The 19,342-nt window shown below is 34.1% G+C and overlaps 2 protein-coding genes across 3 annotated transcripts in view; one reads left to right on the top strand and one right to left on the bottom strand.

Annotated features, from left to right (window-relative positions):
• LOC123700032 (protein I'm not dead yet) overlaps positions 1-10,722 on the bottom strand; it is a 55,356-nt gene extending 44,634 nt beyond the window's left edge. The window contains exon 1 of the mRNA XM_045647138.1: positions 10,584-10,722. The gene's annotated coding sequence lies outside the window, so the exon portion shown is untranslated. The remainder of the gene's footprint in view (positions 1-10,583) is intronic.
• The window catches only part of LOC123700033 (GPI transamidase component PIG-S), a 60,578-nt gene that overhangs the window by 32,954 nt on the left and 8,282 nt on the right, over positions 1-19,342 (top strand). Inside the window, exon 1 of one of the 2 annotated variants that reach the window (XM_045647140.1) lies at positions 10,761-10,945. The exons of the other annotated variant lie outside the window; for it this stretch is intronic. Within the exon in view, the coding sequence (XP_045503096.1) occupies positions 10,927-10,945 (19 nt within the window). The 5' untranslated portion in view covers positions 10,761-10,926. Of the gene's footprint in view, positions 1-10,760; positions 10,946-19,342 lie in introns of those variants that run through there. 2 annotated transcript variants of the gene reach the window in all.

The raw sequence follows: 19,342 nt of genomic DNA on the forward strand, positions 1-19,342 counted from the left end.
TATTCACTGAAAAGTGCTTCATATTGGTTGAAATGGTTGTTAAATCATATCAATAGATGGCGCGCGGTGTGTCCCTTAAGACACATAAAACTGAAAGGATAGAATAAATTCGATTGCTCAGGCGGGTCACGAGTGGCTGAGTTGGTTAGGCATCCGCCCCGGAATGGCGCGAAGGATGCGGGTTCAAGTCCCGCCTCGTGATCGAATTTTTTCTATCCTTTATAAATTTATATTTATAAAGCATTTGAATGCCATAAAAACCAAAAAATATAAATTACACAGAGAGTATTTTGTCAATTGTAAGTGAAGATTAGAAGGGATTATATATAACATTTAATCGTGATAGTTCCACAGATATAATGATTTTCTTCAACGCAGATAACGTGTGAACTGTGACGTCACGAAGGCGGCTTCACCAATGTCAAGGGTAATACAATACTGCACTGGCACAAGTGATATCGGTTACTGTATAATTGATTCTTATTCGCCTTGAAAACTATCTAGTATTCCTGGAGTAATTAAGCGAATTGTTGTGTGGAAGCTTTTGTTACATATGGCAGTTCATCTAAATTAAGTAATTTTTTTCTTTAATACCCGCTGCAATCTCAGCGTCATTATACAATTAAGTACCTATTCGGCGTTTCCTTTATAATAATTCTTCATTTATTTACTTACGTCAGCTTTAAACATTGGCGATACCTAATTGTAACCAGCATTTACGTATGTCTATCATTATATTCTTTCTAGTAACAACAGAAATAAATTATATCCATACTAATATTATAAATGCGAAAGTAACTCTGTCTGTCTGTCTGTTACTCAATCACGCCTAAACTACTGAACCAATTTGCATGAAATTTGTAATGGAGATATGTATTTTGATACCCGAGAAAGGACATAGGCTACTTTTTATTGCGAAATATGTATCACGGGCGAAGCCGGGGCGGACCGCTAGTTTTAATATAAATTAATTATCTATTAAGAAAGTCCCACGTCTTTACTTTTTACTATTCCACAACATTTACACGTGATAGTCGTAAATCTCTATGAATTATTTTTCTCTCACGTATTTTATTAAATCTTCGACCTTGCCAGGCATCTCTTGACCTATATTTATCCATAGGTTATTAGTAAAACTATGAAATATTACATAATAGCTTTCCGCCCGCAGCTTAGGAAAACCCGCATAGTCTCCGCACCCGTGGAATTTCCAAAATGAAAACTCACATCTTCTTTCTCGGCTCTCAAACTATCTCTGCACCAAATTTCATCTAAATCGGTTCAGTGTTTGAGGCGTGAAGAAGAGACAAATAGACAGTTACATTTTGCATTTATAATATTAGCCAGGAAATAGGAACTATTAATTTGTAATGCGCAGACGCATACATTGAAGCACATGCGCTGATCTAGATTCTAGATAAATGACACATGAAAGTAATTCGTTTTCTACGAGAGTGAAATCTAGGCTTATAACAATGACATTGCTTAGTACTGCGATTTTTAATCTGTACTACCTATATTGTACAATAAATCGGATTATAAGTAGGTAATAACTAATAAGTTATGGGCTCAAGAGCTTAAGACCGGAAAATAAAATTTCAATAATTAGCTATATATTTTCAACCACATGAAAAGATAAGGAAGTATAACATTTGAAGATAGGAATATACATAGTCATGAATCTGGACCAAATAATACAAGTCGTGTATAACTAGTTAGTTTTATTATGCGGAACGTTTCGCATAATAAAACTGACTTTAATAGGAATTGAATATATTATGTATGACGTTTATAGCCTTGAGTTTTAGACAATAATTAAATTGTATTATTGTTTGAGGAAAGAAATATTTGTTGTTATACATTTGTTTTATATTCAGTCTGGAATGAAAATTGACATAAAATTAAGAGCCGTAAATTTAGTGATAATTTTAGCGTAACCTGTCCCTACCTGTGATGTCTTGAAGCAATATTATTCCCACTGTGGAAAAATTACAGCGACGATCGTCTAGCGCCATCACTTTCCCACACTGGAAATAATACCGCTAGTTATAAGATATCATGCTAACCTCAGGAAGGTTAGCATGATGTCTTATAGCCATGTACAGAGGTCCAAAAACGGCTTGTTTTCAGTTTTAGTTATTCCTTAATTGAAATGAAACTAAGGCCGGCTACTCACCTACCTGCCGCAGGGGCAATATTGGAATTGCACCCTTAATTGGCTCCCTAATTGTGATGTGCATAGACAAGCAGGGGCAATTTAGAAAACGCTGAAATTGCTCCAACCGCCGGCCGTGCAACCGAGATTCTACTAAAATTGCCCCTGCAGCTGCGGCAGGTACGTGAGAATCGATATTTCATAAGATTAATGTAATATTGTTATGAGTGACGTCACAAGTCGTTAGCCTCTCCAAACAGATGACATTAGATCATCGAATTCATTGCTAAATGTTATTGGTTACTAACCGCTCGGAGTAATAATAGCTACATAAAATATGTGTTAAAAATTAAAATAGACATGGAAACAATCGGAATGTATCATTAAAATAGGTAAAGAATTATCAAAATCGGTCTAGCAGTTTTTGAGATTCCATCAGAATTTTTTTTATAAGTTTGTTACCTAATATAATATACTATAGACTAGATAATAATGCAATTTATGAAATCATTAAGGTTTTAGTACAATATTTGTCTCTTCTTGAAATATCTAGATAAGAAGATCCCACCAAAAACATTTTCATGTAAAATGTTGCCAAGACGAGCCCATATGACTCGCACTGTCAAAAAGTTATCAGATCTCATGTAGAGCCAAGCTTCTAACACTACACGCCCTAACTCTACAAGGCCTCACTTCACAAACTCTACACCTTAGTCAAAATATGTGGCTTGGCCATTTCGCTACATTCACATCGGCGTAAGGTGAAAAATTAATTCACTTATCATAACTTTTGTGTTATACAATAGTTCTTGTAGTAACGAACGGCCAAGCCACATATTTTGACTAAGGTGTAGAGTTTGTGAAGTTAGGCCTTGTAGAGTTAGGGCGTGTAGTATTAGAAGCTTGGCTCTACATGAGATCTGATAACTTTTTGACAGTGCGAGTCATATGGGCTCGTCTTGGCAACATTTTACATGAAAATGTTTTTGGTGGGATTTCATTTCTTTTTGTAAGTTGTTTGTAACAAAATTTTATATGTCGATTAAACTTTTAATTTTTTTTTTAAAAACATATATATATCTAGGGCAGGGTTTCTCAAACTTTCAGCTCTACGAACCCCTGTTAAAATTTCAAGGTAACAGCGAACCCCAAACACCCCCCCCCCCCCTCCCCCCAAGGAAAATAGTAAAATTGACTGTTAAAAGAAAATAAGGTTTTTATTTGAATAAAAGGTAACATATTTATAAAGTGCCAAAAGAAATATCTTTTTAATTTTAATGTGATGGGTGTGCTTGTTTGCTGTCGCAAATGGATTCAATTTTTGGAGTAATTTTGGACAATTTTAACCTTAATTCTGACTCGGTATCAAGTCGATTTCTGTACTTAGTTTTTATCATAACCAGGTGTGAAAATCCACTCTCACATAAGTATGTTGTAGGAAAGGGTAAAAGGAAATTCACCGCTTTGCGTGAGAGTTCGGAATACTCTGCCTGTCTAGCTGCCCAAAAATCTATCAAAGACATCCTTTTTAAATCAGCTTGAAGAGTTTCATCGACGGACATTTCTAATAATGACTCCTGTTGTTTAATACTCAAACTAGTAATTATGCTCTCGTTCGTGACCGCAAACGGGTTACGAATCCAGCCATCTTTAGCATTATCAATATCAGGAAAATACCTTCTCATTTCGTCGCAGAGCTGAGAAAGATGCAGAACAATTTCAGCCTTTATGTTGGAATCCACGGATAAGGCGTTCGTCGTGATAAATTCATACAAAAGAGGAAAACATTCAAAGATATTTGATTTTAAGCAGGTTTTCCAAAATTCCATTTTTTTTATAAGTGCGTTTATTTTGTCCTGCACAGTGAATACGCTGCAGGTAGAACCTTGCATCGAAGCATTCGTTTCATTGAGACAAGAAAAAATGTCAGCTAAATATGTTACTCTTTTAAGCCAGGTTTCATCTTCAAATCGGCATTTAAGGATGAAGTCACTGTCTTTCAAAAATATATAGATTTCGTGACGAAGTTCAACAAACCGAGCTAATATCCTGCCTTTTGATAGCCAGCGAACTTCACAGTGTAGCAGTAATGAAACATGTTCACTACCCATGTCTCGGCATAATAATGCGAAAAGTCTTGAGTTTAGCGGACGCGCTTTTATGTAATTTATTATTTTTACGACCTCTGAAAGTGCTGTTTTTAAATCATCAGGCATTTTCTTGCTCGCCAATGCTTCTCTGTGTAACGCACAATGCATACTTTTTACCTCAGGAGCGAGATTTTTAATCCTGGCTATTAGTCCAGATATCCTTCCTGTCATGGCCTTTGCGCCGTCAGTGGATATGCCAATGCACTTTGTCCAATCAATGCCATGTTTTTCAATAAAATCATTAATAGTTTTAAAAATATCTTCTCCTTTCGTCGTAGACTCCAAGGTCTTACAGAATAAAAAATCTTCTTCAGATACATTTTTATACACATATCTAACAAACCCAAGTAAATTCGGTAATCCACTAATATCTGTTGATTCATCAACTTGAATCGCGTAATAATTATTTTGTAATCGTTGTGCGAGTTGATTTTCAACATCGTGGGCCATTTCGTGAATGCGACGTGCAATTGTATCATTTGAAAGTGGTATTTTATCCAGCAATTTCGAAAATTTGTCACCCAATACACAACTGACCATATCTTTAGCAGCTGGTAAAATCAACTCTTCAGCAATATTGTATGGCTTGCCGGTCTTTGCAATTTTATATGCCACAAGGAAAGACGCACGTAAATATTCAGAGTTAGTAGCCAAGACAGTTTTCATAGTTTTTTTCGTAGAAGCCAACGCTTTTTTTTTTCGAACAAAAAAATCTATAGGTTTGTCTACGTACTGCGGATGTTTTGTTTCCAAATGTCTTCGCAGCAATGAAGGCTTCATCGAGCTATTTGCGAGAACTTCTGAACATATTACACACTGTGGCTCTGGGAACTGAGATTCTTCTTTGCACGTAAATCCAATTTTCAGATAATCTTCGTCATATTTCCTTTTTTTTACCGATGGTATTATTGCTTTTTCTTGTTCTCTCGATTTCGTAGAATTTTCGTTTAAAACTGAACTTTCAGCAGAAGTAGACGCAATTTGAGTAAATTTACTTTGTACAGGTTGCGAACTGGATGTATTACTTGGACATTTTCTGCGTAGTGATCCCGTTTTTAACCACTCATTCATTTTTAAAACTACCTAGCCGTTCGAAGCTATTGAAAATATTTTGTTTTTATTTTACTGTCAACCAAAACGCGCTTACAATGATCACACATTAAAGTAAAACAAATGAACTAAACACTTAGCGCGGACTACGCATAACGTACCGGGCAGTGGGAACGGCGGGGGCCGGTGGGGGTAGCGTGGCGTGCGAGCGCGGAGCGAGCGACGAATTCAGTCGCGCGCGCGCCACTATACGTGCCGTGCGCGCCAGCCAGTTATCAAGCCGCCATTACGTAAATCTTGTCGCGAACCCCCTGCCGTCGAATGGCGAACCCCTAGGGGTTCGCGTACCCCACTTTGAGGAACCCTGATCTAGGGGAACCAAGTTTTAGATTATTAGATTAGACCTCTAGCGTCATCAAAATTTAATTTAAAATTACAGGTCTCATACAATCTCCCATCCCCTAGTTTAAGGGGATGGGGGAGGAAAGTTACAAGTTTTATAATTTTTTTGTTGTTTGTGTGCTAATACTAGCTTACATACAAAATTTCAGCTTTCTAGGACATTAGGAAATACCATAAGAATTTTGATGATCATCAGTGAGTCAGTGACGAAATTAGCGTTTTTTAGATATAAATAAAATCTGAAGTATAAAAGCTAATGTTATTAAAACTTATTAAGTTCAATAAGTCCGCTATTGACAATATATCCCGAAAATTTTGTTGATCTAGCATAATCCAAACCCAAGTTATGAGGGTTCAAAAAAACGTCGAAGCGCTTCGAGAAAAGGTAGGTAGTGCCCGTCGCTTGTTCGCTTGGCTCGTCTTGGCGGGGGCACTACCGTGCCCCCAGATATGAAATAAATATTAAGATTTAAGATGAAATAAGCGTTATTTTACTGTTAGAAAAGATAGCAATCGAAAATAATAAGCACAATATAAATCTAGGTGCATATTTAATTATTATATTATATTATTCGCGGAACTTGCTTGAACTACATATTTCCTCATAAATGTATTAGGTACATGAATATCGTTTAGTTTAATGTTTTTATATAGTGAAAAAAAATATTAATAGTATGAGATGTGCAGAGACAGGCCATTTTCGGATGGATTATTTTTAATACTGTAAAGATCGCTGATATTACATAAATATATTTTTAACTAAGATTTTTATTCATTAATTTCTGAAATAGTTAACTAATTGCAAGGACATGTAAATAACAAAGATAGTGTCTTTTAAAAAAATAGGTTTTTATAAAAAGTCCTAGTGAAATTTCAATGGTTTGAAAAATATTTCTCATTAAGGACGCTATAACGTATTTTTACAAAAACACGCTGTTTTTCGGTACCATTTTAACTTAAAGCAATTACACGTGAGAACATAGTAATATCTTAATTTAAAGATAATATATTCAGCTCTACGTTCATCTTATAAAAATTGTACGACGTCATACAAAATTGTCGCTGAAATACGTTTTTTCCATCACAATAAACGCATAAAATGCAAAAAAATGGGGTCTAAACCGGTACCATTTTAGGAAAATTAAGAGCCTAATCTATCTTCTTAACTATATCTTATTGAGGGATATATAGTCCTTTATATATGGTGTAATTTTTATGAATCTAAATCAAAATTTTATTTCAATAATGAGCTAAATTAAAAATACTTGTCGATTTCTTCATACATTTTGTTCTCGCGGTTCGTCAGACCGCGCTCAGAAGCGCTCTTGGAAGGACGGGTGTATCGCTCCTCGTGCCAAAAATAAAAACGAAATAAAAAAGATTATTGTGCGTGCACTGTCTTTTTCGTGATTTGAAATATTTGATACTTTATATGAGTAAAGTTCTGTATAAGTTTCATATTCCAATTATTTGTAATTTAAAATTATGTTTTTAAAATTACCTTGCCTGAGATCCTCTTTTTTATGGGTTGTTGAATAGATTGGTGGGGTAAAACAATTCAAGATGGCGTCGACGAAAATTTGGCTTTTTTTCGTGATGGGTGTCATTTTCATGGTTTTTGGGGTAGCTATTACCGAATATGAGGTCAAAACTGAAATCCAAGATGGCGCCGACGAAAATTTTACATCTTTTCGTCATAGGTGTCATTTTCATGGTTTTTGGGGTAGCTATTAACGAATATGAGGTCAAAACTATAATCCAAGATGGCGCCGACAAAAATTTTACATCTTTTCGTCATGGGTGTCATTTTCATGGTTTTTGGGGTAGCTATTAACCAATTTGAAGTCAAAACTAAAATCCAAGATGGCGCCGACGAAAAATTTGACATATTTTCATCATGGGTGTCATTTTCATGGTTTTTGGGATAGCTATTAACGAATATGAGGTCAAAACTATAATCCAAGATGGCGCTGACGAAAATTTGACATTTTTCGTGATGGGTGTCATTTTCATGGTTTTTGGGGTAGCTATTAACGAATATGAGGTCAAAACTAAAATCCAAGATGGTCGTCGAATTTCAAGATGGCGTCATGGTAATACTGTCGCGTTATGGAGCAAGGCGGCGATTTTGGTATCTATGAATCTCGCCCAAGAAGTTTCACTCCTGACACGTTTTCTCGGCACACACGTTCTTTTTTATTTTATTCTCTTTGTTTAAATGTTTTAGATAAACTTTTTTTTAAATAAAGTTTAGCGAATATATTTAAAGAATATATTTAAAGTTAATAATATCTGTCAGAATATTAACATTATTGCCACAGAGTTGCGTTTTATATTAAATTTCTAAATATGCATTTCAATGTTCTTCAAAATTGTTTTTTTTAAGACTTTCTACAAAACTGTGGTTGTTAACGTTTTTGTTATTTTATTTAAGTTTACTTTAAAGGAGTAAGAAAAATATACCTAATTATCGACGGTTACATTGGGGATTTGGTAATAGCTGTCTCAAAAACTTTGAAAATGACACCCATGCCGAAAAGATGTAAAGTTTCGTCGACACCATCTTCGATTTTAGTTTTGACCTCATGTTGGTTAATAGCTACCCCAAAAACCATGAAAATGACACCAGTGTCGAAAAGATGTAAAATTTTCGTCGGCGCCATCTTGGATTTTAGTTTTGACCTCATATTGGTTAATAGATACCCCAATAACCATGAAAATGCGCCCATGACGAAAATATGTAAAATTTTCGTCGGCGCCATCTTGGATTTTAGTTTTGACCTCATATTGGTTAATAGCTACCCCAATAACCATGAAAATGACATCCATGAAGAAAATATATAAAATTTTTGTCGGCGCCATCTTGGATTTTAGTTTTGACCTCATATTCGTTAATAGTTACCCCAATAACCATAAAAATGACACCCATGAAGAAAATATATAAAATTTTTGTCGGCGCCATCTTGGATTTTAGTTTTGACCTCATATTGGTTAATAGCTACCCCAAAAACCATGAAAATGACACCCGTGACGAAATGATGTCAAATTGTCGTCGGCGCCATTTTGGATTTTAGATTTGACCTCATATTGATTAATAGCGACTCCAACTCCTTGAAAATGACACCCATGACGAAAAGATTTCAAATTTTCGTCGGCGCCATCTTGGATTTTAGTTTTGACCTCATATTGGTTAATAGCTACCCCAAAAACCACCCACATTTGCAAATGTGTTTGCTACTTAGGAAAAGTTCAGATTTAAAGATATAGGTAATGTGAATGTGTGGTAACGAATTTAATTTATTTCATTCCGACTGTTTCTCGAAATAACATACATTTACTAAGAATTGCATACAATGCCGGGTTTAATATATTGCCGGTAACATAATATTATGTATGATAATAATTCTTAAAAAAGTATTTTATACATTTCTTAAAAAGCTTCGATATTGTATACAATAATACAATTCATATTCAAATTGTTGTAAAATAGTCACACTTTTTTAAGTTGGTTGAATACACTAAAATACTTATAAGGATCGTACCTACTAATAATAGTAACAAAATGAATTTTTAAAGTTCCCAGTAATCTTCTGGAATCAATTTCAATAAAAAAATAATAATATCAAGTATGAAGATGGTCTATAAAATGGAATGCGCTATGTTTACGTCTTACGTGAGCGTGATGTTCCCGCGAACCACGTGGCGACGTTAGATACCTAAATTTGAGTAACGCAGATTTGTGACAGCGTCCTTAATCTGATGTTGATTTTTATTGTATTTGAAAATATTTAAGAGTTGCTAAGTTAAATCAAGATAACGCGTTTATAAGTTATCAGCTAGTTTTATGTCTTCAATAAAAAATAACTTTTGAATAATTTTCCATACAAAGACCAAGTTACATAATTAGGTACCTACTTACTATTAAAATGGCTATAAAAGTAGTAGATTAAATCATAGCTGGATATTACAGTCTGTATCTTTATTATTATTAACTTTTCACACAAATAAAAAGTAATTAGATACCTACCTACCTACTGTGTCACATAATCACATTGTGTTAAATTTCTCGTAAAATTTTACTTTTATCGCTATGCGCTAAAGCTAAATTTGCATAATTAAGTAACAAAGTAGGTATTTCTGTTTTACAATAGGTAATAGATAAATAGGTACTTACCTGACGCAAAGTGGCAAAAGTATTTGTCAAATTTAATATATTCGTCCCACAATCTTATACGTATATATATAAAAATGAATCGCAAAATGTGTTGGTAAGCGCATAACTCGAGAACGGCTGAACCGATTTCGATATTTCTTTTCTTATTATATTCCTTGAAGTACGAGGATGGATCTTATGTAGAGAAAACGTAAACATGTACCACGGGCGAAGCCGGGGCGGACCGCTAGTTTATAATATTATTGTAGGTTTGCATCGAGGACGTCGTTATCAGCGTACCTATTTCACGTTATTTTAATACAAAAACTTTGTGGTCTGAATAATAATAAGCATATTTTGCTCGTATGCAAATTCTATACGAATTGAATTGCTTGAATAAGTAGGTAGTTTTTTCATGATAATTATTTCATTCTTTACTTACTACGTAACTACCTACGTAGTAATGAATATGACTTTAAAATATTATATTCTTTAGTTCTTTACGCATTCACCTCCGCGTGAATAATTAAATTTAATATTTACTCCACGCCTGACTATCGACAGTTTTGTTTGCCTATTTTAAATTTCATATTGTTAAACTCGAACACGCGGCTTCACATAAACATATGATTTACTATACCTAAGTACGAACCAAACTAAATAATTTACTAACCAAACAGAGTTGAATTTCTGGTGTTCCAGTAATGTATGAATATCACAACACAAAACTTTTCACTGAATGGCGGGAAAAAGTATGCACGCGCGTAATGTTACGCGCGCCACGGATGCGGACTGAAACTAAACTGACGTACGGAGTACGGAGTACGGACTGGCCCGTGGCCGACCGGAGTCCGGACACTTTTTTTTTTTAATCAGTGGGTTCCCGCGCTGGCAAAGGGAACGCGTTCTCGATTCTAAGGCACGTGTCACATTATTTGTTATCGTTAGCGATCTGTTTATGTTACTAAATACTTGGTAATTTCTTGACGATTTGAGGCACAAGAAGAACCTGTTTTATGCACGTGATGGCGACAGGTTTGTGCGTTTATTATTATTTTTTGTTTTATTTCTTGCGATTGGTGTCTATAGTCTATGTACGAAATGTCAATATTATTGTTTCGTGATCCGGGAGGATATTGTTATGTTCAAGTAATGTAAACTCCGAAATCTGCACATTAAATAAGTAGGTACCTATGTTTATGAAGGTATGAAATATTAATACAGAACAAAATAGTGTTTAATTAATACATGAAGTTTTTGTTGAAACCAAATCATTTACACCGACTTTTATTATACATAATTATAAAGCACAAAGCCTCATACTTACGGTTCTTTCGCCTAATGTGATCGTACGATCAATCACGAAAAAAATCAACCAATCACAATGGAAAGAGGATCTCACCCCATGCATTCAAAAAATTTTAACCAATAAGGCTTGTGTGCAATTCTGTATGGCATCTCTTTAGCAAATGTCTTAATTTTTAGCATTCACGGTGACATTTTCCTGTTGGTACATATTTATATGTTATACCATGTCTGTGTAATATGAAATAAAATACAAATGAATCGCAAAATGTGTTGGTAAGCGCATAACTCGAGAACGGCTGAACCGATTTCGATAATTCTTTTTTTATTATATCCCTTGAAGTAGGTAAAACGTAAACATGTACCACGGGCGAAGCCGGGGCGGACCGCTAGTATGAAATAAATATACAAATCATTTCGAACCTTCATACTAGGTAGCTGTTAAAAAAATATTTTGAACTGTAACTTAAAATTTAAATGATAAGAGTTATTGATTTATTAGTTACCAGGCGGAGACAAATCTCACCAAACTACAAGAAGTGAAACATTCGCTTATCAAATTATTTATTCACAAGAAAAAAAAAGTAAGCACAGCATGCACTGACTGTTGTTGACACATGCACTTTTTTTACTGCCTTGAAGTTGGGGAGCTAAAAGTAATAGACCGGGAGATACTGACACAAAATTTCGAGTCATTTTTAACAGGATGGCGGTTGGCGGCTAAAATTTTTGTGTTACAAATCGTTTGACTTTCGCTATTTTCCTACGAGTTCGACTAACGCCCACGCGACTAAGCCGCCGGTACCAGCGTTCACACCATCGTTTCTCTTTTTGTCATTGCGTACAAAGACCCCTGTAGAACCGCCATCCTGTTACAAATGACTCGAAATTTTGTGTCAGTATCTCCCGGTCTATAAGGGGATGGATACATTTATTAATTTATGCGATGTCATTTAGAATTCTTAATCCAGTTACGCAGTTTCGTACTTATAAAAAAATAAAATAAATAACCAAAATAATTAAGGATATTATCCAAAACATAGGAATTAATCTAAGTAAGTATATTAAATACACATAAACTTTTAAAATATATAGATAATATAAGATATGCAAGGCTTATCACAAAGAAGCGATAAAAGCGCGTAACCAAACATTGATAAACTTGAAAGTTTTGTTGAAAAGATAAGAAAAGTACATAACTATCTAAAAGTACTTAGATTTAAGTATCTTATTAATAATGGGTAACTCTTTAGTAAGCTCTTTAGTTACTTTTATTTGAACTGACACCAACCGCCGCGGACGTATCAGAATACATACTAAAACCTTCCTCTTGATCACTCTATCTAAAGGGTTTTTCATTAAGCACGGGTAGATGTTTGCGGCCTGTGGTGGCCACCTCCTGTGAGTGAAATCTACCAAAAATATATTTTAATGATCAGCCAATTATGCCATTTTACTATGCCAAGTTACACGAAAAAACATTATTAAAAAAACCGAATCGAAATCCGTTGCGTAGTTTTAAAGATTAAGCATACCTACAAAGGGACCTAGGAACAGAAAAAGCGACTTTGTTTTATACTATGTACTTATGTAGTGATTATACTTACTTGTGTTATGTTCACCATTGAAAATTTTAATCTAACTCCGAAATATACTCATAATCACGTATGCAAACAAAACATTAGCAATATTTTAACACAAAAATGTGTTAATCAAACATTTGGCGCCCGGCCCATGCCTTGTGATGTTTCTGCGTTGATATCATTATGATTTTTATTTTATGACAATTTTGTTTTCTGAATCAGTGACGTGAGCAAATACGTAAATAACCTATTTAACTGTTGGCAGTGGTAGTTATTTAGATGAAAATAAGAGATTTCACGAATGTACCTATTTATTATTTCCGCTCCATTGCAATGTAATTGAGATTTGAGATATAACTAAGTACATAGTTCTATATAATCTGTATAGTAATCTGTCTGACTTTGTAGTCTGTGTTACCTGAATGTAAAGTGTGTATTCTTAAATTAACTGCATACAAAATATAAGAAAAAAATATTTTGAAGATTGGATTACTAATGATACATAGGTATGTATTATATGTATAGCATTATTTCATTCAAGCTCCTTCTACAGGATGGTTCATAGTTATTATTTTTTATTATAAATTGTATAGTAGGTATACAGGGTGTCCCACCGTCGGTTAAGGTTGTAGTTTTGCATACGCTGAGTACGCTGTACGAGTACGTAAAAATACTTTTAAAATTCCAGACGAATTCGAAATTCGAAATAGATGAATTCTTAAAACTCTATGTGTACACCGCTAACAAGGAACCCGCTCAACTTTGCCACCCGCACGTAAGCTATAATATCTTTTGAGATTATGTTTTCATAGACAAAATGCTCACATTAGCGAAGCGACAACTTAATTTTGTTGTTTAAGTATTTTTTACGTTATCAGTAGGTATATGCAAAACTACAAGTTCCTTCGTGCTTAGTATACCGATAGTGGGACACCCTGTATAGGTACCGAAAAATGTGAAATATTTCAAAACATAATATTATGTGCATTGTTTAATTTGTCTGACACTTAATTTGTCTGACACTGACCCTATGTGTGTATATTTATATTTTATACGTGCTGTTTTTTATTAATAGACACATATGCGATAACCCTACTGTAAATTTATTTTCGTGTCTTTCACGTGATGTTATTATCCCATACGAAAAGTTACTTAGAAGACACGCATAAAATTTTAAAGAAATTACTACTTGTGTATTTCAAAAAAGGACTCAGGTCTCCTGATGATATTAAAATAAATAAAGACAATAAAATAAAGACTCCATAATTTAACACGGGCTTATACCGAATTAATAAGATCATCAAATACACTATATTTATTATAGTTTTCTATAAGTTTTATTGCAAATGTTTATTTTAAATTCCCATTAAAACATTCCACGTCAATCGTCATTGAAATGTCCATAAAGTACACAAAACTATTAAAGGAGGAAAAAATGTGATAACAGATTAATCATGTTTTTGCTACTTGCCAATTTAATATTTGCCATATCTGTCCTTCATAGAGAAACCATATAAAATATAATAAACTTAAAAGATAATGTTGAACGTGATTTTTTATGGTTCGATAAGGGTGGCCTTTGGTCCCTCCAATTTTTATTATATTGATAGAACTTTCAATTGCGCAATCAATTTTATGTTTAAAAAATTTATGGTCAAAATATCATGATTCGTTACCAACCGCTCGCACTTGGATGTCATTCAGAAATAATTTAACAAAAAAAATTATGAAAACATCCTCAAAATCGGTCCAGTATGTAAGGATCTAAGAAATGCCAACAATTTGACCAAAAAGCTATGGAATATTTTATGTGTTAAGCGGAAAGCGGAAACACAGACAAACCATGATAACGCAACTATAATTGATACTTTGGCCCATTAGCAATGCTTATCAGAGTCGTCGAAGCGGCAAATTGCTAACAAAAAAACATTAAACACATTTGTAGGACAATAAACAACAAACACAAACAATGTTTTAATACGTTAAGATACAATTGATAATTGCGATTAAACGGCTTTAAAATCTCATCGTCAAATACATATAGAAAAGATGCATTTAGGAAATAATAGATACGGAAAACGCAGTTCTGCCAGCTACTTATAACTTACTTATACTTATATTAATTATAACCTACTAATAAAAAAAATCTTTAAACTAAGTTTAATTACGCAATTACACTAGAATTTTATGTATAATATGTTGACAATGATGTAATGTGATGCAACCTTAAAACAAGTCAATTGAACATTTTCATTTCTATTAAAATTTCTACGAAATCATACTGCCAAAGTGCAATATCATTACCATAACCACAAACTTTGTAAATAAAAAACTAATTTACATTTATACCATTTACCATGAAATAGCATTTCAAACTCAAACATTTATTTATTCAATTATATTTTTTCAATGTACAGTGAAACCTGGTTAAGTGAGACATCAAGGGACCTGCAATGTCATTTCACTTATAGAGGTATTCCACTTACCCAGTGTCTCAGATATACAGGTATAAATAAATATCTGTCTCATTTACAGAGGGTTCCATTAATAGCGGTGAGAATACAGGTTATTTCAGTTATACAGGTGTGATCATTAAAAAAACATCTGTATTATAGTAAAGCGAAACTAAAACTGAAGGTAATTGGAGCTCAAAATTTGTACTTACGTACTTGGAATTACGTGTGGAATTTGTGGGTAGAATAAGAATGAGTAAACAAACTATGTTATCTCAGTTACAGAGGTTTATGCATATAAAATTTACTCGCTGTCTCAGTTATAGAGGTAACTATGATGATAAATCGAAAGAACAAATCCCAGATATAGAGGTTTACCTCGTCCCACTAACAGAGGTAATTCTGTGCCAAAGTGTTGGGACCTCAGCATGAGTTCCAGTTATGGAGGTTTCTCACTTATCCAGGTCCCACTTAACCAAGTTTCACTGTAGTAGGTACTTTTGAATAATGAGTTTTACCATTTATAAACCACCGATTCGGAAAGCAGTTTCTACGGAGAAGAACAAGCAAGACACTCCGTAGTTGCTCTTTTCAAATCATGTCATTTTGCATTTATATTTAAACTAGCTTTCCGCCCGCAGCTTTGCCCGCTTTGTCTAAAACCTAATAAATTATATACTAAAAACTTCCTCTTGAATCACTCTATCTAATAAAAAAACCGCACCAAAATCGGTTGCGTAGTTGTAAAGATTTAAGGCATTGAAAAGGGCATAGGGACAGAGTAAGCGACTTTGTTATATACTACGTAGTGAATAGCATTTTACGACGCAGTAATACCACAGATAATATAATATATCTAATATATAAAAATCAATGCCACTTTTCGTTGTAATTCCATAACTCGAGAACGGCTGAACCGATTTCGATAATTCTTTTTTTATTATATTCCTTGAAGTACGAGGATGGTTCTTATGTAGAGAAAACGTTAATATGTACCACGGGCGAAGCCGGGGCGGACCGCTAGTAATATATAAAAATCAATGCCACTTTTCGTTGTAATTCCATAACTCGAGAACGGCTGAACCGATTTCGATAATTCTTTTTTTATTATATTCCTTGAAGTACGAGGATGGTTCTTATGTAGAGAAAACGTAAACATGTACCACGGGCGAAGCCGGGGCGGACCGCTAGTATATACATATATTATAAAGGCGAAAGTTTGTAAGTATGGATGTACGGATGTTTGTTACTCTTTCACGTAAAAACTACCAAACCGATTACAATGAAATTTAGCACACATATAGAGGGTAACTTGGATTAACACATAGGATAGTTTTTATCCCGGAAATCCCACGGGAACGGGAACTATGCGGGTTTTCCTTTGCAAACGCGGGCGAAGCCGCGGGCGGAAATCTAGTATAATATAAGTATAGTAATTCTAAGATATCAGTAACAGCTGCGTAGTAAAAATTATGTATCTATTGCATCTAACATTGGTCTCAATTGAGAAGCCTGCTCGTTTGACACCACGACCCTTGAATCAACATTCCTTGTTATATGGTGTCAAAGGAGAATGGCGAAACTGGGCCTAACTGTTACAGAAATCATAATATATTTAAAATTCATTATATTATTTTTAGTAATTCTTGGTAAAATATTTACTCCTGATTCTATGGGAAAACAAATCTTTGAAAAAAAAGATAATGTGTTCACTACCGGCATTGTTATTTAGATTTCTATGACTACCGGTCTTATCAAGCAGAGATTGTCAGTGTTGTCAGGAGTAAAAAAGTCGAATATATCGATTAATACGAATGAATGTCTATATTTTATTTTTAATTTTATTGAATTCAAATGCTTTATAAATCAGAAGCAAAACTTAACTTATTTTTAACACATATCTTAATTTATTTAGATCATTCTATAAAATATAAACATGTTTTACTTAATCAATAATAATTATAACATTTTTATTTAGGTAGCTGGCCATTAATAAAATGTCAAATTATTAATCATAATTGTGTCAGTTATGAGTGATTTGTTTATGTTTGTTGTTTGACATTTGAGTGAAGTTTTAGGCCCTTCTCCCATTACGATACGCATAGGCCATAGGCGATTCAAGTATCCTGCAAGTCTCGGAGACTAGTCGCCGCAGAGTATCTCACATACATTTTTATGTAGGCTCGCACACTACGCTACTGGTATCCTACACGTCCGCGACTAGTAATAGCACTACTCACCGTGTCGGTCGCTTTTGCATCGCGTCTCGACTCTCGCGCGTATCTTTTCGTTAGAAAGATAAAAATATCTAATCATCATGTTGTAGTTCTCGTTCGGCTACAAAAACTCTACAATTTATGTTTCTTTCAATATATGGATGAATCCAGTACTTCTTACTCTTACGTTGGCATCTTCTATTTCTATAAAAAAGAAAAACTGCAAGAGCTTCTTCGTCACTGGAATTGCTGATTGCTCGACATAACGACGTAACTGTTGTTGCAATTAATAAATGAATTATTATTATTATAACGTCGGTCCACAAAAACGAGGCACAATAATGATGAATTTAGTCGCATAATATGCGAGCATCGGGTAGCCAGCAAATATCTAAGTAGTATTCTACGCGAGTATCGTATTCTAGAAGTATCGTACCTAATGGCAGAAGGGCCTTAGTAACGTTATATTCAAAATTGATCTTAATCAATATCCCAATATCTCTGCTATCCCATAGAAAAGATCTATAATTATTATATTCATAGAGTCTGTATATTTTTATCTCTTTAATCACCCATAAATCATCAGTGTAACGATCAGGCCCAGAGTCCTATGGGAGTTTGCCATTCTCCTTTATTAAATCGTGTATTTGATTACTGCTGCCATTGACGAATATCATATAGATTCAAATAACTGTCGTAGAAGAAATTAGATCATCCTGTATAGCATTAGTAGTAAGTAATTTGTTTTATGGTATGCGAATAGGAGACTTGGATGTGGGTTAATGAAATGAAATGAAATGATCCTTTTATTACAAACAACAAACATATGTGTACAGTACTATGTAAGGGAAGTATTTCATACAATATAAAATAAGGGAATAATGAAAATTAAATTCTATCTTCTAAGTATGTTTCATAAAATAAAACAGGGTTAGACATTTTATTTGTATCCAGATTTTGACATACGTTATAAGAGAGACTATTTTACACCCCTAAATCTTAAAATATCTATAAAAAATAGTTTACAACCGTCTTCCGAAAACCTTCCAATATACACAAAAATGTATAAATATCGATCATATTTCATTCACATAAATGTAATTGTGTAGGAATAACATAGTTTTATTCTTATCCCGGCTAAAACCGGGACAAACTAACTTTTATTAACGAGCAATAAAATAGCATTGTTGTTCGTGGGTGTGGCGATCGTTATTTGCATTAAATGGATCATGCGTTGCAACGTCACAGATTGCGGTATTTACGCAAGGAAACATGACATTTTCATGTAAATATGTACAATAAAGACGCAAAGATAGTGCATGTGACTCATGTACAATATTTATTAGAAACTACTACAGTACCTATTATATTATCTGTGCTAGGAGCTAACACATTTTTAACCCGCACTTGGCTTGCGTTAGGACTTGTAAAATCCATCCAGCGTTTTGGGCTGTAGGGCGTGCCAAAGAAATATACTTATTCGAACATACACTCGAAAAACTTAACCCTCCTTTCGCAGGCGGGTAATAACAATAAGTTATTACGTATCTAGGAACACACACAGACAGACATTCATCCCAGGCGCCTGAGAACAGCTTCATTCAACTTTATCTAGCATCGGAATGTCATGACCTGGATATGTGAGGTTATTAGTAATTATCACTTCTGAGGAACAACGGTTAGATTGATCTTAATTTTATATAGTGGGATATGTTTGATGGCAATTTTATAACAGAATAAACAAAAATAAGGATTTGAAAAATTCTTTCGGTGTTAGATAGCCCATTTATCGAGGAAGGCTATAGGTTATATTATATCATCACGCTAAGAGCAACAGGAACGGAGCAACGCGGGTAAAACCGCGGGGTACAGCTA

Source organism: Colias croceus, chromosome 19 (assembly GCF_905220415.1).
Source record: "Colias croceus chromosome 19, ilColCroc2.1".
Lineage (NCBI taxonomy): Eukaryota > Metazoa > Arthropoda > Insecta > Lepidoptera > Pieridae > Colias > Colias croceus.